This window comes from Microtus pennsylvanicus, chromosome 11 (genome assembly GCF_037038515.1).
Source record: "Microtus pennsylvanicus isolate mMicPen1 chromosome 11, mMicPen1.hap1, whole genome shotgun sequence".
NCBI lineage: Eukaryota > Metazoa > Chordata > Mammalia > Rodentia > Cricetidae > Microtus > Microtus pennsylvanicus.
The window spans coordinates 44,938,441-44,960,825 of record NC_134589.1 but is presented as its reverse complement, the minus strand read 5'-3'; the positions used below and the strand labels follow the sequence as shown (position 1 = coordinate 44,960,825).

The window sequence follows — 22,385 nt, the reverse complement described above, 5'->3', positions numbered from 1 at the left end:
ATCCATGACATCAAATTCTTAAGGTATGGTTAATGAATTAATAATGTGGTCGCTCATGCCAGGCTGGGCAGAACCTTTCCCCCGCCCCACCTGAAGTCCTGCATAATCAATCTCAGCACCTTTAGCCTGGCAGTGAGCCACTCTGAAATAAGTAGGCTAACTCGGCTCCAGAAGGAAGGGAAGAACAGGTGTCACCCCCCTAACCTACTGGCCTATGCACAACGAGGTAGGCTCAGGAGGGCGGATGTCCCTCTGTCACCTGCAGTATCAATGACACCGACACCCTTCGTCACACAGCACGTGCTAGGGGACTGAATCACCAGCTACACGGCACAGCCCTGCGCCATGGCCATCCTGCAGTCACACTGACACCTAGCTGGCCGGCCACCCTCAGCCAGAGATCACAAGAGAAACAACTGTCAGATACCACCGAGAGTCGAGCCAGCCAATGAGTCCCTAAAGTGGCTTCTGTTCTGCCAGCCACAAATGAAAGGAGAAGTGAAAGCGTGGCTTTCAAGGTTTAGAATTTTAACCCTACCTGCCAGGCACCCAGGAAGGCAGGTAGACAGTACAAGGATCTGACTGGCTTAGTTTTAGGTCAGGAACATGCTAAAGCGGTTTCTGGCCAGCCTTGAGGTATGGAAATGGTGTCTGCTGGCCTCAGCAAGCGCTAGGAGAGGAGGACAGGGTGGGGATGGCTCCAAGCTGCCGGCAACAGACAGCTGCCTCAGCACAGAGGGGCTCTGGGAGCTGCCAGGGCCAGTAGGGCTCTGCTTGCTTGGTCCCCAGGGAGACTGAAGGTGACACAGGGGCCAAAGCAGGACAGCTCAAGTTGCTGCCCTGCCCAGCACTTTCCAGGACTGATGTCACCTCTATAGGGTCAAATATGCCTCACTGGCCAGTGATCAAACCAAGCAGGAGCCAATGGGCCCAAGACCATCCTTCTTGTCAGGTGCTGGCTGGCACAGATCTCAGCTGAGGTTCTTCCTCTGAGCCACAAGGAGACTTTCAAGTCCCATCACAGACTCCATGTTCCTCAACAAAACTGAAGGATTACCAAGGCTCTGGTCAACCGGAACCGGCACCGTGTAACAACTAAGGCGGTTGATCTCGTCTGTGGAGTTATCAAACGCTTACTGTGTGCTGGGCACTGGGTCTGGCTTCTCCTTGACCGCCTGAGGCCGGGCCTACAGCCAGCCCCAAGGCAGCCCGCCCAGCTGCAGGACAGCCAACTTCCATCTCAGACTTTAATCCCAACTCAGGTCTGGGGCTGTAGACAAGACCATGCAGGCAGCTTGCCCTGGCATAGCTCGGTCAGGAACCCCCTGGCATGCTGTGTGAGTTGCTGGATAACCAGTTGGCACCAGGCCAACAGTTGTCTGGGTGGTCCCTGAAGAAGCAGCCTAGAGCCCCCAGACTCAGCACATTACTCCCCATCCGCCGCCACCAGTCCTTCTTCCCGGGTGGCAACGATCCTTTCAGCTTTCACAAAGAAAGCTCACATGGCAGGCCATGCTGAGGTGCCCATCAGCAAAGGAATAGAGAGCTGATATCCGTAAGAGATGGTTGGGGGTAATCATGCTTGTGCTGGGCTCCTGAGAGAACAATAAGACCCAGCGAGGCTGCCTGTCTATTCCTATTCCTGCCAGTTTATATTCAGGAGGAAGCCAGACAGAGTCTACTTAGGGACACAAACCTCTTTCTGCTGAGCATTAGACAGATACAGAGAAGGCAGCCAGGGTTAGGGTGGGGGTCACCACTAGCATTTATCACTAAGTTCAAGCCACTTAAAGCATACTCATACCCATATTCCAGCCTATCTTGGGACTTCTGGGATCCAGCAGGAGCAGCAGTGCAGAGGTAGACAGAGTCCCCAGCAGCCCCAGCCTTCCCGCAGCCCTGCAGCCAGTCTACCCCTCCACCACCCCGCCAGCCCCGGCTAGCACCTTGTGTCGGAGCAGCTTACTGCGCACTCGGCCCCAGAGCCGGGCGCCTGTATTGGGTACACGCTTGCTCCCTGGCTCCTCCAGCTGATCCAGGCAGCAATGCTCCAGGGATTCACACACTGCCTTCAGGCTGCAGTCGGGCTGAGGCAGGATGTCCGTCATGCTGGGGACCAGCCTGCCGGTCCAGCTCCAGGCAGAAATGCGGAGAGGCGCACAGCTCTGGAGAGAGCTGCCTTCTTCACACTAGTGCTTAGCAGGGACTGTTAGTGGGGCAGTCCCGAAGCAGCAGCGGGTGTGGGGCTCGGGTTTCTCCTCCCCTCCCTCTGCGTCCTCCTCCTCCTTCCCCCTCCCTAGAGACTGCAGCCAGGAAGCAGCGGAGTCTGAGCTGAGCTTACCACCAGGGCTCAGTGCCTTCCCTCAGGCAGCCTGCTGCCCTCCTGCCCTCTCAGGTGAGCTGCAGCTCCCAGGATGCGGGTGTGCACCACAGCCAGCTGCAGACAGTGCACATACACTCCCGCCCCACGGAAGAAAGTGACTCCAAGTAGAATTCGGAGCTGCCCTTTCCAAAAACCATGCAGGCCTGGGGTTTAACTCTTGGCAAGTTGGGGCTCCTCCTCACCCACCCTCTATCTCTCCTTCCAGCCTCTACTAAATAAAAGTTTGACAAGCAGCTAAGCACAAGCCAGTTCCTAGTCATTAACTCCTTCACCACCAGGCTGCTCCTGGGGCTTGGGTAGGCATCAGGACTTGGGGGCAAGTCAGTAGAGACTTCCAGTGGCCAGAGTTGTGGGTAAAGCTGCACGTGGCCACGAAGAGCTGCCTGCCTCCCTTGCAAAGGACTGCTTTGAGGTTCCACTTCTCTACTCACTCAGTTCCCGCCCCAAGGCAAGTTCCTCAATGCCAGCTCGGTGGCAGAGCCAGACACCTGTGTTCTCCCAAGTCTCCTGTGGCAAATGTGCAGAATAAGGAAGCAGTCTTTGGGGTTTCAGCAGTCCCAGCAGGTATTAGGGTGCCTGTGACCCTCAGCAGTCACCGTGAGAAAGCAGATGTAGCTCTGGTCATGGGTGTCTGACATGGAGGTAGGTGCTCCTCCACGGCTGCTCTTACCTGCAGCCCTGTGTACCTCACCAACCAAGACTTCTGCTCCAGGGGGCAGAGGATGCCCAACAGCACAGAAGCAACTGCAGTATCTTGGTAGACAGACTCATAAGTGCTTGGTTTGATTTTTTTTCCTTGTTTGTTTTGTTTTCCTGAGACAGAATCTCTTAATGTAGCATTGGCTACATACACGGGGCTGGCCTCAAACTCAAGAGCTCTTCCTGCCTCTGCCCCCCGTCCCCCCAGTGCTGGGATTAAAGGCATCACCGTGCCCAGGCCCAGCAAGCTCTTGTTCTAATTGAAGAACGAGAGGTGACTCCTATCTCAAGCTAACCATGCAACTTATAGAGTAAGATAAGAGAAACGCCAGAACCCTAGATGGCTAGGGTATATGCAACCCAGCTATCCTGGCCATCCCACCACTGCAAAGCTGGGCGTGTAGGAAGGAAACCTCGAGCCACACAGTGCCAACCATGAGCCAGGTACCACGCACAGTGGTTTCAACACTGCACTTACATGACAGTGCCGCTCACGCTTCCATTCCAGAATTGTGAGAACTGGAGCTCAGAGAGGCAGCATTCTGGCCTGAGTTACAGATATAGCTGCAGCAAGGAAGGGACAGCAGGGGCCCCCAAAGCCCCCTGTGGGTCACAATCACTGCCTGGCTGAAGTATGGATAGTTCTCAGGATATGGTGAAAAGTGATGGATTGATGTTTAGGAACCAGCCGGCCCTCTGAATACCCCGCTGGTTCTCAACAATGTCAGTCCTTGGGGTTTTCTATTCCTGCCCTCGGCACCTGTTTTGGAAAGGGGCAGTTTAACTGCAGAGCCAGCCAAGAACTGGTCAGAAAAAGACTGCTCTTCTTTGAGTGGATAGCACCACACTGACCTGTAAGAACTAAGAACTTCCCCCCAACCTTATAAAAAACAAGCATTCCTGCTTGACATTTGAGGAAACGGAGCCAGGAGAGTAGCCTGGGGTTAGTGCGGCACCTCTGCTCTCCTCACTTCGAAGGAATGACACTTTGGGAAGTGCACGTGACACTCTTCATTTTGACCTGGGTTCCATGAGGAAGGCCTGGCAAAGTGCCTGATCCTGGAGTAAGGGCTAAGAAATCAGAGGAAGCAAAAGCCGGCCAGGACAAAGCTGCAGCCTGAGGGCAGCAGGGAGGAGATGGGACTCAACTCTCAGTAGGAGGCAGAAGCACTTTCGTGCACCTACTATGTAGCACATGAGGACTGAGGTGTCCTCTCTCCGCCTACATTCTGCCCAGGGTTATACGACCAGGACAGTGAAGATGAAGTACCAACAAAGTTGAGAGAAAGATCACTCTTGGCAGGAAGGAATGAGGGACGCTCTGTGGAAAGGAGGAACTATGTGCATGGGTGAAGTCGCTCCATCGCTCCCACAGGTCCCTGCTGTGCTCAGCATCCTCTTCACAGAGGTGCAATGGCTGGTTGCATAACTAGCCGGGAAGGTACCTTCTGAACTGCTCACCTCATTCACCTGCTGCTCACATACAGCTGGTGCTGGCTGGTTAATCCCAGAACGGCTGATGCTGACTTCCTAAGGTTCTCTTCCCTCTAGCTGGGTCAAATGCCACAGAGTGCAATCTCGGGGAATCATGTACTGCTCCTCCCCACGGGTGTGTGGGAGAAAAGGGGCAGGAAAAATCCTCTTCCCAAAGTCCTACACTTGTCTGTCTTAAGAACCCTAGGCTCAACACTTGTCTGGGTAAAGCAAGCTCTGATTGGATAAGCAATGGCCAACTGGTCTCCATGGTGACAAAGGTGCCTTAGCAGATGGGTAGCTGAGTTGGGAGCCTCTTCCCTGGAGATACTCAGATTTCCTTTCCTCCCTAAGGACTGGGCCCTCCTCTGGAGACAGCACAAATTTGCCTTCTCTTCTTCAAGCCTCACTCAGGCCTTCTTGAAAGCAGGGTAGAGGAAGGGGTGTGCAGGATGAACATCCCAGCGTGTCCCTCAAAAGCAGCAGTATGAACAGTGGTCTCCATAGCCAATTACAGTCGGTCCTCATCTCTGTTACATAGGCAAAGCTCACACCAGCCTGGCCACCCAGGAAGTAAGGACGTTCCCCCTGGCTGTGTCCTCCCTGTCCATTCAGCCACACCTGGCAGAACCGCCTCTGAGGACATGGAGGGCCCCTGTGTCTGGATAAACAGAGCTTGGGTGGTAAAGACTCATGAATGAACAGATGTCACTGCCTTCGGAATTAAAAACATCCCTCGTGGACTGTCATATTTTCCCTCATCCCTTCCTTTGGCTCTTGGCCAGAGCAAAGAGTAGTTGTCCCCAGGGCAAGGTGAGCAGGACCCTAGGCTATATGTAGAGAGAAGGATGCCTGCAACCAGCACAGATGTGACTGAGCAAAATTGGGGTAGATGATCAGAGTAACTTTGCAGAGGGAAAAGAGGTCAAAAGGGATAATGCCCAATCCCCAAACACAGCGCGGGCTACGTCTCCCGCAGAGGAACAGGGTCTCCCACAGAGGAACGGGGTCTCCACAGAGGGACAGGGTCTCTGCAGAGGGACAGGGTCTCCGCAGAGGAACAGGGTCTCCACAGAGGAACAGGGTCTCCACAGAGGGACAGGGTCTCCGCAGAGGAACAGGGTCTCCACAGAGGGACAGGGTCTCCACAGAGGAACAGGGTCTCCCGCAGAGGAACGGGGTCTCCCGCAGAGGAACGGGGTCTCCCGCAGAGGGACAGGTCTCCACAGAGGAACAGGGTCTCCACAGAGGAACAGGGTCTCCACAGAGGAACAGGGTCTCCACAGAGGGACAGGTCTCCACAGAGGAACAGGGTCTCCACAGAGGGACAGGGTCTCCCGCAGAGGAATAGGGTCTCCCGCAGAGGGACAGGGTCTCCCGCAGAGGAACAGGGTCTCCCGCAGAGGAACAGGGTCTCCACAGAGGGACAGGGTCTCCACAGAGGGACAGGGTCTCCACAGAGGGACAGGTCTCCACAGAGGGACAGGGTCTCCCGCAGAGGAACAGGGTCTCCACAGAGGGACAGGGTCTCCACAGAGGGACAGGGTCTCCACAGAGGGACAGGTCTCCACAGAGGAACAGGGTCTCCACAGAGGAACAGGGTCTCCACAGAGGAACAGGGTCTCCACAGAGGAACAGGGTCTCCACAGAGGAACAGGGTCTCCACAGAGGGACAGGTCTCCACAGAGGGACAGGTCTCCACAGAGGAACAGGGTCTCCACAGAGGAACAGGGTCTCCACAGAGGAACAGGGTCTTCACAGAGGAACAGGGTCTCCACAGAGGAACAGGGTCTCCACAGAGGGACAGGTCTCCACAGAGGGACAGGTCTCCACAGAGGAACAGGGTCTCCACAGAGGAACAGGGTCTCCACAGAGGAACAGGGTCTCCACAGAGGGACAGGTCTCCACAGAGGAACAGGGTCTCCACAGAGGAACAGGGTCTCCACAGAGGAACAGGGTCTCCACAGAGAAACAGGGTCTCCACAGAGGAACAGGGTCTCCCACAGAGGAACAGGGTCTCCACAGAGGGACAGGGTCTCCCGCAGAGGAACAGGGTCTCCCGCAGAGGAACAGGGTCTCCCACAGTACTACCTTGCTAACAGCTATGGGTGGAACAACATTCACACAAGTCCTTTGGCCTATGAACACAGCAGGAAGGTTCTTACTCAGAACCTCAGAATGTGGAGGCTGCCTCTCTAGAGTGACTTCCATTTTCTCAGAACAACTTTTATCTTCTCCCAGCCCAGACTGGGACCCTGATTCCTCAAAATGCCAGCTCCCCCTACTGGGGACTCCTAAGTGATAGGAGAAGCTCCCCAAAACAGGCCACTCTGAGAATCCTGGTAGAACACAGGAGCCTGGGGGAGGAGAGGAGGGAGGGAGCATCTGGGTCTGAGAAGACAACAATGTGGCATGGGCCTAAAGGAACGAAGCTGGAAGGAGCTGGAAGGCAGACCAGTGGAGGGCAAGGCAGGCTGAGGTTTCAGGGAACAGAGGACTGAAGACAACCACTAAGTCCAGAGACCAGGTCCTATGGAAAGGCCATGCCAGCTGGGGGAGAGACGGCACATCACAGGAGAAAACAGCGGACAACAGGAGAGGGCCCTGGCCCCTCATGATGGCTCTGCAGGTAGGTCCTACATTCCTGTGTGCTCTTGACAGGTACCCATCTGTGCTGGATAGCTTTATGTCAACTTGGCCGAAGCTAAAGTCATCTGAGAGAAGAGAACCTCAATTAAGAAAATGCCTCCATAAGATCTGGCTGCATGCCCGGTGATAGCGGTGCATGCCTTTAAATCCCAGCACTCAGGAGGCAGAGGCAGGCAGATCTCTGAGTTCGAGGCCAACCTGGTCTATGGAGTGAGTTCCAGGACAGCCAAGGCTATACAGAGAAACCCTGTCTTGAAAAACTAAACCAAACAAACAAACAAACAATAAAAACAACAAAAAATCTGGCTATGGCAAACCTGTTGGGCATTTTCTCAATTAATGATTGATGGGGGAGGAGGGTCTTTCACCCACTCATTGTGGGTGATGACAATGGGTGTCCTGGATGCTGTAAGAAAACAGGCTGAGGGGGCTGGAGAGATGACTCAGAGGTTAAGAGCACTGGCTGCTCTTCCAGAGGTCCTGAGTTCAATTCCCAGCAACCACATGGTGTCTCACAACCATCCGTAAGATCTGGTGCCCTCTTCTGGGCTGCAGGGATACATGCTGGCAGAACACTGCATACATAATAAATAAATAAATAAATAAAGAAAGAAAGAAAGAAAGAAAGAAAGAAAGAAAGAAAGAAAGAAAGAAAGAATGAATGAAAACAGGCTGAGCAAGCCATGGGAAGCAAGCCAGTAAGCAGCACCCCTCTGCTACAGAATAATCTTTTGTACAGTGTGAAGATGTGTCTTTGCCAAGGTGCCTTCTGACTGGTCAGTGGCTGGGCAGCAAGAGGTTAGGTGGTAAGGTGGGACTTACGGACAGAGAAAAAAAGAAGGGGAGGTCACCAGCCAGATGCAGAGGAAGTAGGAGATAAACATGTTGTACTGAAAAATGGTACCAGCACATGGTAGAGCGTAGATAAGAGGGGTTAATTTAAGATGTAAGAGCCAGTTAGTAACAAGCCTAAGTTACCAGTCAGGCATTTATAATTAATATTAAGTCTCTGTGTGGTTATTTAGGAGCCAGCTGGTGGGATGGAGCTGACAGGCAGGACAGAAGAACTCTGGCTACACTCCTCCATCACCTCTGTATCAGCTCCATCTTCCAGGTTTCTGTCCTGCTTGAGTTCCTGTACTGACTTTCTTCAAAGATGAATAGTGAGGCTAGGTGGTGGTGGGACAGGCCTTTAATCCCAACACTTGGGAGGCAAAGGCAGATGGAGCTCTGTGAGTTCTAGGTTAGCATGGTCTACAAAGTGAATTCCAGAACAGCCACGGCTGTTGCATAGAGAAACCCAGTCTTTAAAAACAAAAAACATAAAAAAGGCAGTTGGAGCGATGGCTTCTTCCAGAAGTTCTATGTTCAATTCCCAGTAACCAAATGGTGGCTCACAACCATCTGTAATGAGATCTGGTGCCCTCTTCTGGTGTGCAAGCAGAACACTGTATACATAATAAATAAATCTTAGAAGAAAAAAAATAAGCCAGGTGATAGTGAAACATGACTTTAATCCCAGCATTTGGGAAGCAGAGGCAGGTAGATCTCTAGTGAGTTCAAGGCCAGCCTGGTCTACAGAGTGAGTTCCAGGACAGCTAGGGCTGTTACAAAAATAAACCCTATCTCGAAAAACAAAACAAACAAAAAAACATTAAAAAAAATTATGAACAGTGATTTGGAAGTGTAAGCCAAAAAAAAACCCTTTTCTCCTCAAATTGTTTTTAGTCATGGTGTTTCATCACAGAAATAGTAACCCTAAGACACCACCCTAGCTAAAACACATGTACTGATAGTACATGTGTTTTAGCTAGGGTGGTGTCTTAGGGTTACTATTGCTCTCCCCAGGAAGAGCAATCAAGACCCGTTTCTGAGGTTATAACCCGCTCAATAAGTCCTTAGTATCTGCAATGTTCAGACCTTCGCTAGGCCCAGCAATGGGAGCCCCTAGCTCCAAGTCAGCAGGCAGTCAATTAGCAGAGCTAAGCCAAGAAGCTACTTTTCACTCATTTATTCACCGCCACTGAACAGATACTCACTACATGCTGGGCAGAGGCCCTTCTTACAGCTCAAAGCAGAACTCAGCCTAATGGCACCCTGGCCTCCCCAGTGAGTACCCCATGCCCCGGCTCAATAGAAGCAATCAGGGCTCTTTAGGGAGTCTGCTGCCCTCCCAGGCTCCAGAGCTTCTCAAGTGCCTTTCCCCTGCCTGATCAACATCCATATATGGTTATAGCAATGTAAGCTCTGGAACCCCACGTCTTTGTTCCTAAGCAGGTATCAGTAGCTATAGACAGATGTCCAGGGCAAGGGCTTGAAGCAGGTTTCAGTATCGGCCCAAGTTTAAAAAATACACTCTAGCTAGGATGCAAAACTACCAAGCCCACTCAGGGTGATCTGATCTCCTGAAGCCTGTACTACTGGTTCATGGATGGTCCAAAGTACTGATTCCTATAGAGCCTTTCTTGACGTGGCCTGACCACCCCAGGTTTCTGTTCCCAGAGCTCACAGTGGCTGTAGGTGCATAAGAGAGGCGGAAATAGCCTAAGAGTTTATCTCATGTGGAAAGACTGGATGGACAGCATGTCCCTGGCAATCCCTTGTGTTTCTCACGGCACATTTGACCGTGGAAAGGGTTGAAAATTCACTTGATCCTTTGGGAACATTTTGATCATTTAGAACTAAACCCACTGAAGGGCACGGTGGGAAGAACACCACCCCTACATGCCCATCTCTTCCACCCTGACTTCAGGACGGGACCCAGGACGCAGCCAGAGGCACACACAGATGAGACCCCCGGCATCATTTGCCTGTTCCTTGTCACTGGAAGGTATCACCAGACCTCCTGGCAAAGCCAGTGAGCAGGGGACCTTAGAGGTGTGCTTTGGACACATGGGACCTCTCCGGTCACACTACAGTAGACGGTATCCTGAAACTGGAGTTACAGATAGCTGTGAGTTACACATGGGTGTTGGGAATTGAAGCCAGGTACTCAGCAAGGGTAGTAAAAGCTCCTAACTGCCGAGCCATCTCCTTCCAGTACCTCATATGAAAATTTATGCCCCAATTTTCCCATCTCAAAATCAGATTTAAAAAAATGCCAAGAGCAGTGAGTCTGGCTGCGACTGAACAGGGAACGCACCTGCTCTGTTCTCTAGCCCTCACCCATCTCAGGGCCATGCACGGTCCCGTTGCAAGTTCCCAAGCTCTACAGGCGGAACCACATGGCCCTAGATTCTCCTTCCCAGTATCTATGGTTCAGAGCTAAAGTTCTCTTGAGCAGAGTCATAGTTCTCCTCTCTGAAAGCTGCCACTGGCTCTCGCTCCCCCCTCAGGGTAGGGGAAATGAGGAGTTACAGAGATTAAGAACCTTTCTAACCCTTCTTTTTGATGGCAGGGCCTCACTTTGTAGCTCTGGGTGGCCTGGAACTTACTACATAAACCAGGTTGGCCTTAAATTCACAAAGATCTACTTGTATCTACCTCCTGAGTGTTGGAATTAAAGGTCGAGGCAACCGCGTCCTGCCCAGGTTAGGAGCTCTTATTCTCAAGTAGAGTGTTTGCTTCAGAGCTCAATTCTTAGCTCTACTTTGGGAAAACTGTAGGTGCCTCCTACCTCTATAGGGATTCCGATGAGCTAACACTTATCCATTCATTTAGATCTGTGTTTTCTAGGCCATCTTGGACTCTCCAGTCACTCTGGGGTCTGCCTGGAAGCAGTAATTACCTTCAAGGGTGTGAGGAGGCTGCATGTGGAGTATGGACAAATCCAAATACCTAATCTCACAGGGTGAGGACTCACCCAATAGCAAGCACATACACCCAGAGCATCTTGGAGAAGGCGACAGAATCCACTCTACGGGTACCCTGTGCGGGCACACATAGGCAGTTTCAGCCATAACTCAGGGAGTTCTTTGGAGTTTTTCTACTGAGTCCTTTTCTTAAAGCTTTGAAACAAATTAAAGTAGGAACTAGATCAGATATTTTGGTTTCTAGGAGGGCAAAGCAGCAGCCCTCACCTGAAGGGAAGCCTCCAGGTGCTCATCCAGGTCTGAGGAGACATGCTCTGAGAGGTATCTATGCCCAGTTGTTGGCATCGAACCCGCCTTCTGCTTCTGAGCCTGGGGGCCCCCCAAACCAGAGCTGAGGGGACAGCACCCTTCCCATGGTTTGCAAGGGTGTTCCGAGGGCCTGAAGGAAGGAGGTAGTGAGATCCTTTCTGGCCTCATTTCCTAGTGTGCCTCCTACCCTCAGACATGGGGCTAGAGGAGTGGCATCAAGCCTACATGCCAAGAAGGAATTCCCAGATAGAGAGGAATGGGGGGGAGGGGAGCTTTTCTGTCAAGTGCATCCTGTCTCTCCTGTCTTCGGGTCACCTGGGCAATGGAAGCAGTTCAGCTGAGGCTCGCACTCTCACAGGTCTGCCCATGCCCCCACAACAAATGTACCTCTATCCATTCTCCATGCACACCAGCCAGACCAGCCTTGAACAGTGACAGTGAGGCCACCAGGCCAGGGGAAAGGAATCTACAACAGCTGGAGCAGATGAGTTCCTGGCAGGACAATGGTCACCTAGATCCTTCCAGGGGGTGGTGTACGAGGCAAGGAGCAAAGCCAAGCCTGTTCCCATGTGCCTCCAGGACGATGAGGGGTAGTGACCGTGGCAAAGGAAGGCACCCCACCTGGGGCAGCTCTGAGAGCAGCTGGCAGCAGGGCCATAAAACGTGAACTTGGGACAGGGAGGAAGAGAGCTTGGAAGCTGCCTGGACACTCATATCTGGCACAGGCAGGAGGCAGGGAGGGAGTCTATCTTTCAGAAAAGCTATACCTATGTTCTAGGGCAGGGAGCTACGGGAGGCTGTGATGTGTGTACCAGATAGAGCGAAGGGACAAGAGGGAAAGAGGGCCACTGGCCGAGGCTTCCCCTCCCCGGCCCCCTGACTTCCAATTAAAACATGCCCTCTCCCAGGGAACAGGGAACTGGCTGTGGTCATCGTGTTTATAAACACAGCCTGGCGGACAAATAGAACAAAGTGTCAAGGAGTTTCATTAACAGCCGCGTCATCTACTCAGGGAAAGACGATAGGTCACCTGGGCAGTGTCCCAGAACCAGGCTACCAGGGCAAGAGATGGCCCACATGGCTATTAGAGAGAGTCAGATGGGGACAACAGACCCTTCGGGGGCCAGAGGGTAGGCGTCAGTAGGGGAACCCTTGACTGCTGCTCCAGCGGGCTCCTGACCCATGCTCCCTTCAAGCTCTCCCTCTGCAGAGTAATTGAGACCAGAGCAGCTCTCCCATAGCTGACAAAGGCCCCTTGTTCCAGGGCTCCTCAGACTGTTCTCTGAGCCAGCAGAGAGAGCTGCCCTGAGAGAAGAACCCAGCTGCTCTACACAGAACAGGGCTACCTCAGATCTTCTACCACAGCTGTTCTAACCCCATCACCTGAAGAGAACGCCCCTGATGCTGCCACTCCAGCTCAAACACAGAGGAACCTCGCAGGTAGCAGCCTCGGGAGGCGACTTCTTGACAAGATACACTCAGAATCTTGGAGTGGGAGCAGGTGAGCTTGCCAGCTCAGGGCAAAGGCCCTCGTCATCATCCAAGTAGTAAATGTTTCAGGCCCCGTCCCAAGGGCATCAGGAACTCTCAGTCAGGTCTCATCACGGCCCAGTTTACAGGCAAGGAAGCCGAGGCTGGGACACACATGGAAGAACTCACCCAGCTCTCCCAAATAATGATCAGAAGGAGCAGGACACAGAGCCTCGGATCTGTCTGGCCTCGAGGCCCCTGCAAAGCTGGCTGAAGGCTGAAAGGAGCAAATCCTCTCATGGCTTCTTTACTATGTCAGGATCCTCTGATCTGTGCTTGTCACGTACAGGGTGCCCAGCAGACAATTCAAGAATGAAGCAGTGAAAGCATGGATGTGCACCCAGAGCTCTGACCTGCTCCTCCAGGTGGGACTCCAGTCCCTGCATCTTACTAGGTGGCAGTGAAGAGTGGGAATAAGTCCTACTTAACTGCTGAGGAAACGGAGGCTCACAAGGCCAAGGAACCAGGAATTAGTTCTCTGACCCTCAGCCCAGGTCGTGGACACCACACTCAATAACAGCCAAGGAGAGAATGGTTGGACAGAAGATCTGAGGAAGGAAAGGAAAGGGAAGGAAGTGCTCCTTAGGGGGCTGAAGGTCAGAGGTGGCTTAACCGCACCAAGTTCCTAGTTTCCGTTTCCTAGGGGCATAAAATGCTGCTGTCTTTTCACAGGCGAAGCAACAATCACGTGTGAGGCTAGGAGACCATGAAATTCCCACCTACAAGGACGAGGCTTTGGTTTCTTTTCCACTTAAAACTGTGCGAGTCTAACATGGAGCAAGTGCAAATGTCCACAGATGGACAAGTGATAGATCCATTTATAAAATGCAGTACGTCATAACAGTGAAGTATTACTCAGCCCTCAAAAGGAGAGGGGAAGGCGAATGGGACATGCAACAACATACGTGGACCCTGAAGGCCTTCCGCTAAGCGGTCAAATGAGGAGAGAAGAATGGTGGTTGTCAGAGGCTGGGGGAGGGGAGGGGGGCAGTGAGTGCTTCATGGGTGTGCAGCTGTCAGAGAAAGTGAAAAGTTCCACATGGTGGTGACGGCTATAAGAAAAAGTGTGAGCGGAGTCCCACATGTTGTCCTCTGACCTACGCAGAGGTGCTGTGGCGAGCACACTCCTTCCTACCTACCTCTCTCTCCCCAGCAGAACATTCCTACAATTCTGCAGAGATAGAGGCAAGAGGATCAGAAATCCAAAGCCAGCCTTGGCTACACAGAAAATCTGAGGTCAGTCTGGGCTACATGAACCCCAGTATGGGGGAAAAGAAAATTACGAATGTTTAGATACTGTCAGATTTGCCGATTTGAGCACTGGAAGTAGGGGGCCGGCCTTTATGACTTCCTCCATTTATTTGTAAGAGCTCTGATCCCTTTTAAGTGGCCTGGTCGTAAATGTCAAAGAAATCCCCCTAGCTTGCCTTTCCCCTTCAGATCCACCAGCCATGACATGTTGGACCCTGGGAATACGCTAATCAGCCAGAGGGCAGGTCTCAGTTGGGGAGATCACATCTGGAGTCTGGAGTGGTGTAGCTGGAAATAGAGTAGAATAAACATAGAGGAGTCCCCCGAGAGCAGAAAACCCTGGGATGCTTCAGGGGAGCTGTTACCCTGGCCTGGCTGGGCTGGGGAGGCCAGCAGGGAGACAGACAGTGGGGAGGCTGTACAGAAAATCCACTAGGAATGACCCCGTGGGTCTGGAAAGAAAGGGACGACCCCCAAGCCTGAAGAGAGATGGACCAAGCTGGTAAGGAGTTTCAATGAATCTCCTGTGGCAAAGGGCAGATGCGGAGAAGCACACAGTCACCACTGTACCTGTGAGTGAGCAGGGCTACGCACTCTTCCACCCAGTAGCCAACCACCTTGGCCAACTCTCCATGGAGTCCCTGAAGCCCTCAGACAGGCTGTGTGGTGGCAGGCATGTCACTCATCATTTTTGGTCACAGGAGGCCTCCAACCCCTCCCACGTGCTTGGCTCACAGCCCCTCCTGTTCAGGACAAGCTGGATGTCTTCATTTCCTGGGCCACTCCCTGCACATTCCTGCTCCGCTCTTGCCATGAGGGTCCCTCCCCCAAATGCTTGCCTGCCTCACTCCTGCTGACCCAGGACCTTCCCACTTGCTAAAGCAACAAAGCCTTAAGAGGGCAATTACCGTGGCTCTATATAAACTGACGAAAAGTATTTTCGATGATGTGCTTTTAAAGGGTATATCTAAGATAGACTATAGACAGGCCTAGACAGGGGTTTGTGAAACTATGCCATGAAAATATAAAAAGCATAAAAAACACACTCTATGGTTAAGCCTATTTAAAGGTGGACACATCCAAGGGAGGGAAAAGGAAAAGGCACAGAATTACATAATAAAGGGTCTGCTCCAGGGCTGTAGATGAGAAGGCTCTTGATTGTTCAGTGTCTTTACCATGACTGCAATTTTTAAATACAAACATCCTGTTTTTGGAATTAAAAGATTCGGTACTCTCAGATCCCTCTGCCCACCTCCAGCCCACGATGACTTTCCCCTTGTAAAGTTTCCACCCCATTCCTTCCACAGCGCAGTGGGGGCAGAAGAGCACCCTGGCAGTGGGCTCTGGTGGCAGAGGCTGGCGCTCACCGCTGACTCTCCTGCCTTCGCCTTGGACAGGTTATTTACCGTCACTCCTCTATGTCCTCATCTTTACAACCCTTCCTGCCCACAGGGCACTATGAAGACCCGAGGCCATAGCTAAGGGCTTTCACAGTGCTGGATTCTTCCTCAGTGCCCTGTTGGCATATAAAGGCATACCAGCCCTTCAATCTGACAGGGCACCCTGTAGTGTGGTGCTCACTGCAGGGGCACTGTGATCTCCCACCTCCAAATTTATAATGATTGGCTCTTTTCCATGCCAAGTTCTAGGTGTACTAGGCAGAAATGTCCTGAGCCCGGAAGTGACAGTACTCCAAACAAAGGCAGTCTGAGGCTCTTCTTATGCCAGACAGCGGACCATCACTCCAGTTCCTTGACCAGGCCAGTAGCCATGCCAAGACCTTTCACCTGGGCTGCAAGACTTCTCGATAAAGGACTAAGATGCAGAGACACAGCACCAAGCAGACAATGTGCCTTCTCTACATACTGTCAGCAGAGGCACCGTGGCCTGAGGGTCCTCATCTGTGAAGTAGGACAGAGCTGCAGCAGGACCACATCAGACAACACTCGGTAGTGACTAGTGCTGACATGTGTCTGTACTAACTGCTGCACCTGACCCAGTCTCCACGCTCTGCTACCATCACGGCCAGAAGAGAGCAACTCATCGTAAGAGCAAGTGCTTAGCGCTCAGCCCCTGGCTGGGCTGTGTGGAGAGGACCTAGGGAGAAAGGGGCACAAAAGCAAGTTTTCTCTCCACCTTCCCATTGAGCATCCTTTGATCCTAGCTCCACGGTAACACCACCTCTGGTTCTGCCCCCTGCCGGGGTCTACTGAAAGGAGCTAGGTGGGTCACCTTCCTTAGACATGAGGCAGCTATGGGGACAGGTTGCTCTACAGCTCAGTGGGGCCTGGCTATATGGGACAGCTCAGTGCAGACTATCCATCCAGCCTGGCTCCCCTCAGCAGCTCTGAGATATAAGCCACAGCACGCCCTCACCAGAGCACGGGAGACTGGTGAGGTGGCTCCACGGCTCAGAGCCCAGCACTGTGCTCGGGAGGCTGAGAGCTAGACAACTTCAAAGGCCTCTGGAGGCTTTGGGCTTTGAGCCGCTGCCCACTCACTGGCCTGGTCAGCTGGCAGCAGGGACGTTTGTGTTTCTTTTAATATCAACTCCCAGGCATTTAACATTCCTCGAAGCTTAAACACAGAAACATTTCCCTTAGCAGAATGTGCTCTCTGCTTTGCCAAACACAACCTGGCAGCCCCATTCCCCCACTACCTCCATCTGCTCCTGTGTGCAGGAGTCAATGATTTATGGCGTTTCCTCTGGACCTGAGGAGCACAGTCAGGGCAGAGCAGCAGGGATGCCATCCAGTGGGAGACTCCTGGCTCTGATATCTGGATTGTAGAGAGGCCGTGGGTCATGATGCTCCCTGAGCTGGCTGGTCCTGCCACCCTTTCCTTTCACAGCCGTCAGTGGCCCAGGCAGCATGGCAGCTTCTCATAGCTCTTGGCTGCCTGTCTCCTAAGGCTGGCCGGGCCAGCCTGGAACCCATTCCCCGCCTATTCCTTGGGCCTTGCCCAAGGGAGCAGAGATGGGATTCCTGCTACTTAAGAGGACATGTGACAGGGATTGAATTTAAAGAGCTTTCTGTCATCCCCATTTCTAAAACCATGAAGGGCTGGCACATGGTTGCCTAGCAGCACTGTCTCCCTGGAGACAGCACCAAGGAACAGGGTACAGACCCCTCAGTGTCAGGAAATCCGTGCTTAGGAACATGAGGCAGATGGCTGGGCCTCTACTGGAGGGCACCACCCCTCTCCTCAGACACAAAATGCAAGAGTAATACAGGTGGGGGATGGGGACACCCACAGTTCCCAATGGCACCCAATCAAAATCCAGGTATAAAACTTCAGCTTCAACATGTACCAGAGAACAATCGTTTCCTAAAAAAAGGCCTAGAGAGATGACTCAGTGGTTAAGACCACTTAGAGGACCCAGGCTCAGTTCCCAGCACCCACATGGCAGCTCACAACTTTCCTTAACTTCAGGGATCCAACACCCTCCCCTTCGGTTCTGTGGGCACCGGGCACATTCATGGTGAACACACACCATGCAGACAAAATATAAATAAACATAAAATAAAAACAAACATTTTAAAAAATATTAAGTTCCCCGATCAAGACTAACTCAGTGTGCCTGCTGGGGTCAAGAGTTAAGAGACCCATGCCCACCCATGCCCGTGGCCCAGCCTTGCCATTACCTCCCTCGATTTCATGGCCACAGAATCTACAACCAGTGAATGGAGTGAATGGCTCCACGTTAAATGTTATCTCTAAGTAGGTAGCAGCCATCTTCAAAACTGGCACAATGTTCCAGAGATGAAATTACATACAAGAACCTTTTACTTATTTCCATCTTCAGAGCACCAAGAAACACAACTGAACCCCGTGCATTCACCCCGAGGATCTGACTCTACTGATATTCCAAGGCCCCACCCTGGGACAGCGCCTCCCAACACAGGTTGGACATGGCAGCCATTTGATAGAAGAGCGACAGTGGAGGACACGGGACTCTCCTCTGTCTCACACTCACAGCAAACACAGCTCATTACAAACAGCCATCTCTTTTCCTGCTTACAACGTCGATGGGACGCTTGCCCACACAGCGTCGCACAAAAAGCCACCAAGAGCCTGAAAGCAACCGTGAGAACAAACCCCCCTTCTTATCTGTCTATCTTGTGGAAACACAGTGGTCTACCTGGGCAGGTATAGTGGCCTAGGGACCAGTATCTATGGGCAGCTGGGACACACCAAGGAGCCAACTTTGGGGAATGTGTCTCAACTCTGATGGACGAGAAGGACTCCTCCACTGTACAACCCTGGCTCCTTACCTGGATCTGCCCCTTGCCCATGATCTTGTCCACAATCTCGTTGTTGTCTTTGTTGACCTTGGTCTTGTCATAGCACTTCTCATAGCACAGGATCCTCAGGGACTGGGACCCCTCCAGCTCAATTTCAAACTCCTGGTGACAGATGGAGGGAGCAAAGGGCCTTGAGACTCTGAAAGACTTGTAGCTTCCTGGCTTCCCAGCAAGGATAAGGTAAGCAGGACCCTGGAGGGCCACATCCCAAGACAAAGAGGGGCACTGGTACTTTCTAGAGGACCTAGAGACCTCTATGTGATGGGCAGAGTAGGGTATGAGAGCCTTAGCTAAAACCCCCAGGACCCACTGCCCTAAACAATGGTCTAGGCCGATGACTGGTGGGAAGTAAGGGGCACACAGCTGGTCCAGCCAGTGGTACAGCCACCCCCAGCAGGGAGTTGGGACACGAGCCTCCTCTACTCACCTCATCCCACTTGGGCTCTGTCGTGTCCCGAAACACCCTGGTTTTGGCTTTGCTGACAAAGTAGCCAAAGGAATCCACCTCCAGAGTACAGTACAGATCTGCAGGGGAAGGACAGACATACCAAGTGAGGCCCGAACAGCCAGGAAGGAAGGAGGACAGGTACAGGTTCTAAAGGGCAGGACCAGAGCTTTGGTATCCAGGGCACATGGATCCTACAGCGTCTCTATGGACTACGCAACCTGGGCAGTCCTTGGAGCTTCAGCTTCCCTCCCCATGTACAAAAGAAAAATTGTATTAGTGACCACAGGGAGATGCCAGGAGACCAGGGCAGGAAATTAGCCTACAAAGGCCTCGAACATGCCAAGGCCCTGGCCACTCTCTTGCTTTTCTCTGGGTATGCTGTATGTGTTCTGTAAATTCAGTGTCCCTTTCTTTGAAGTACTCACAACAGGAGAGGGAGATTATAAGGAACACAACAACAAGGCAGGTGCCAAGACTCACTTCACCCTGCTGGGGACACAAAGGGGAGGCTTGTTCACCCTGGTAGCATGGGGAGGTTTCCCAGCCACGCTGATTGAATGAATGGCTGTTTATAGCCCAATAGCATGAACTTGTTATGAAGAAGCAGGAGCCGAGAGCCCTGAATTTCTGAGCCTGTGTGCTATATTAGGTCATTTCACATTCCTGTGACTCACAGTTCCTCATCCAGCAAACAGGAACTATAAACTGATTGGACAGAAGAAGCATGACCAGTTTAATTGAAGATAGGTATGGTGGTGCATGCCTTTAATCCCAGCACTCAGGAGGCAGAGGTAGAAGGATCTCTGTGAGTTTGAAGCCAGCCTGGTCTACACAGCAAGTTCTAGGTCAATCGGGGCTACATAAAGATGCTCTCAAACAAAATTTAGAAGAAATATTATGTTTTCTATTTATTTTATCTATGTGAGTGTTTTGCCTGCACGTATGTCTATGTACCACACATGTACCTGGTGCTTGTGGAGGCCAGAAGGCGGTGTCAGATCCCCTGGGACTGGAGTTACAGATGGTGGTGACCCACCGTGTGGATGCTGGGAACTGAACCCAGGTCTTCCGCAGGAGCAACAAGTGCTCTTAATCACTGAGCCATCTCTCCAGGCCTGAGACTGCCTTTTATGGAGAAGTACACTGAAGCTCAGGAAGATTAAGAAAGAGCCCAGAGTCAGAGTTTGAAGTCACAAGACATGGGTTTGGTCTGGGTGTCTGTAGCTCTAGAGGCAAGTCCTGACGGAGAGCAGATCTTGGAGACAAAGGGCAAAGGTGGCTTCGCCGACAAGAGGAGCTAGCTTTAGACTTGGAGGGAAAGTCCTACAACTCCAGGTATATTAGCAGGGCCCCAGCTTGGGGAGATCAGAGTTGAGCAGCTGAGGGGAGGGAGCTTTACATAGTGGGACTATAGGGACTTGATATGAAAAATGGACAGGGGCCACTCAACTTCTTTCTAGGGTCGAGGGGGCACTTACTGGCTGATTGTTTAAACCCCTTGGCGGAGTGGACGATGACATGAAGGAAGCCATACAATCCTGGAGACTCGTCATCTGCAAGAGAGCAAAGACTGGAGGATGGCCGTGTCAGAAGGAAGGCCTACAAGGGGCCTTGGTCCACAGCGCCACCTGGTGGCCATCTGGGAAACAAGGTCAAAGCCCACTGTTTCCCCACAGTGTGACCTAGGAAGAGAGGGGCCCTTCTCCCCTCTGTTCAGATTGGGAACTAGAACAAATCTTAGGCCAGTCATTTAGTACCTTCCCTCCCTCAGAACGTAGCTTATCCCAAGGCTGCCCTCCTCTGCCCTAATCTTTAAAGATGGAAATGAACCGATTTGAGTCACTTTGTTCTAATGAAAAAAAAAAAAGGCTCAGAGGAAGTCTTGGGCCTTGCCTGGGACACAAAGGTCCCCAGGTGAGCCTGAAATCCCAGCACTGGGAAAAACAGACACCTTCCCAGCAGAGAGTGCTTTGGGCCAGTTTCCAGTCTCATCACAGCTCTCCCTGCTTAGAACCCTCCTGTATGCACCCCCCCCCCCGCCCCAACTCCCTTGCTTGGTATTCAAGACCTTCCAAATCTACCTCCAAAAACACCTGTCCTGATTTCCCATGTCCTTCTCCAGTCTGTCTACTGTCTTGTCCCCCCCACCCCACCCCATCCTGCAGCCTTTTGCTGATTGGGAGACTTCCTCAGGAATTCAACACCACCCCAGTGCTCCACAGCACAGATTTTTCTCAGACTAGATGGGGCCAAGAACACCTGAGCCCTTGAGAGAGTACATCCCATTTTAAATCCCTGTGTACCAGCCACACTGGGCAGAGATCAGCCATTAGCAGCCACGTCTATCCTCCTTCGTCCTTGTAGAAGGCCCTTAGCAAGGCTCCAGTAGCCTGGAGTTCCAAGTCTTACCATCTTTATTGCTGGTAACAGGGATGTTGTGCACAGTCCTAAGCTTGAAGCAGGATCCCGTGAGCACCTGGAGCTCCACAGAACTCAGGACAAAGGCCTGGAGATCTGTGGAAGGAGCCAAGAGGGGACAGAGCTTCACTACAGGTCCACAGGACCTGCTGCTCTTCCTTGAAGACGCTTCAGGAAATCAGCTGAATTTCTGGTGTGGGAGCTGCTTCTCTGTGCAGAGGGGAAGTCCTGCAGGTATTCACATGAGCACAGCTGTGGGTGCCGTGAGAGGAAAGGAGCTCATGTGCGTGAGTGGGAAGCAAGAGGAGGGAGGACACCCACCCAGAGCCCTGCGTAGCCTGTTAGGAATACACTGTGTGCCTTAATCAGGCCTAAACTGAGAATAACATCCCAAGAATGCTACCTCCTGGCATCTTAAGAGGTAACTATGAGGGCTGAAGAGACACTGGACATGGTAAGATGGGAAAGACACAGGCCTTCTGCCGCCAAGGATGCCTTCACAACAGTGTGGGACTGGGTGGGACTTTACCCTTCTTCTGTAGCTTCTGGATGGCCTCTCTCCACTCTGACCTCTCGTAGTCAGAGGACAGAAGAAACAGGTAACTCTGGAGGGAGAGACAAGAGTTCAGCACAGTGACCACAGCTGGACAAAGTGCACCCCCAACTTCTAGGCTTCCCATCAAAGCCTCTTCTCACTCAGGCCCCTCTGAGGCTGAAGGAGGCAGCGAGGGTGGGGCTGTCCTTGTAGGAAGCCAATAAATAACAAGAGTGGCAGCGGCAGTACCAATGGTGGCCAGCAGAGGACAGTAGGTTCCTGTTAGCACTGAGAGCGTGTCTAAGGGTTAGAGCTGCGGCAGCTTTCTTGGGATATGGGGGTCCCAGCGTCTGACCCTGATTCCCATGGGTCAGTGCCAGAAGCCTCGGAGAGTGGGCAGCCCTAAAACAGGTAACCCTCCACCCTTCTACTCCTGACCTTTCCATTCCGATTGTGTATCCGGAACGGGATTGTGGGGGAATTGAGCAACAGCAAGAACTCATTCTCAAACATCTTCTTTTTTAGGCGCTCAATGGCTCGGCTCTGTCCCTTGTTGGCTTTCTGTGGGAGACAAGACACGGGTGTTCTCCCTCATACAAAGACTTCACGTCTCACTCAGCTGCGCTAAGCACAA

At 52.2% G+C, this 22,385-nt stretch overlaps 1 protein-coding gene across 4 annotated transcripts in view; it reads right to left on the bottom strand.

Moving 5' to 3' along the window:
* The window catches only part of Abr (ABR activator of RhoGEF and GTPase), a 195,546-nt gene that overhangs the window by 17,367 nt on the left and 155,794 nt on the right, over positions 1 to 22,385 (bottom strand). For 3 of the 4 annotated variants that reach the window (XM_075991598.1, XM_075991599.1, XM_075991600.1), the window contains 6 exons: positions 22,190 to 22,312; positions 21,746 to 21,821; positions 21,208 to 21,312; positions 20,277 to 20,351; positions 18,778 to 18,875; positions 18,321 to 18,452 (listed from right to left, as the gene is read on the bottom strand). In XM_075991598.1, coding sequence (XP_075847713.1) covers positions 18,321 to 18,452; positions 18,778 to 18,875; positions 20,277 to 20,351; positions 21,208 to 21,312; positions 21,746 to 21,821; positions 22,190 to 22,312 — 609 coding nt within the window. Of the gene's footprint in view, positions 1 to 1,946; positions 2,597 to 18,320; positions 18,453 to 18,777; positions 18,876 to 20,276; positions 20,352 to 21,207; positions 21,313 to 21,745; positions 21,822 to 22,189; positions 22,313 to 22,385 lie in introns of those variants that run through there. The other variant, XM_075991601.1, reaches the window with a different exon arrangement.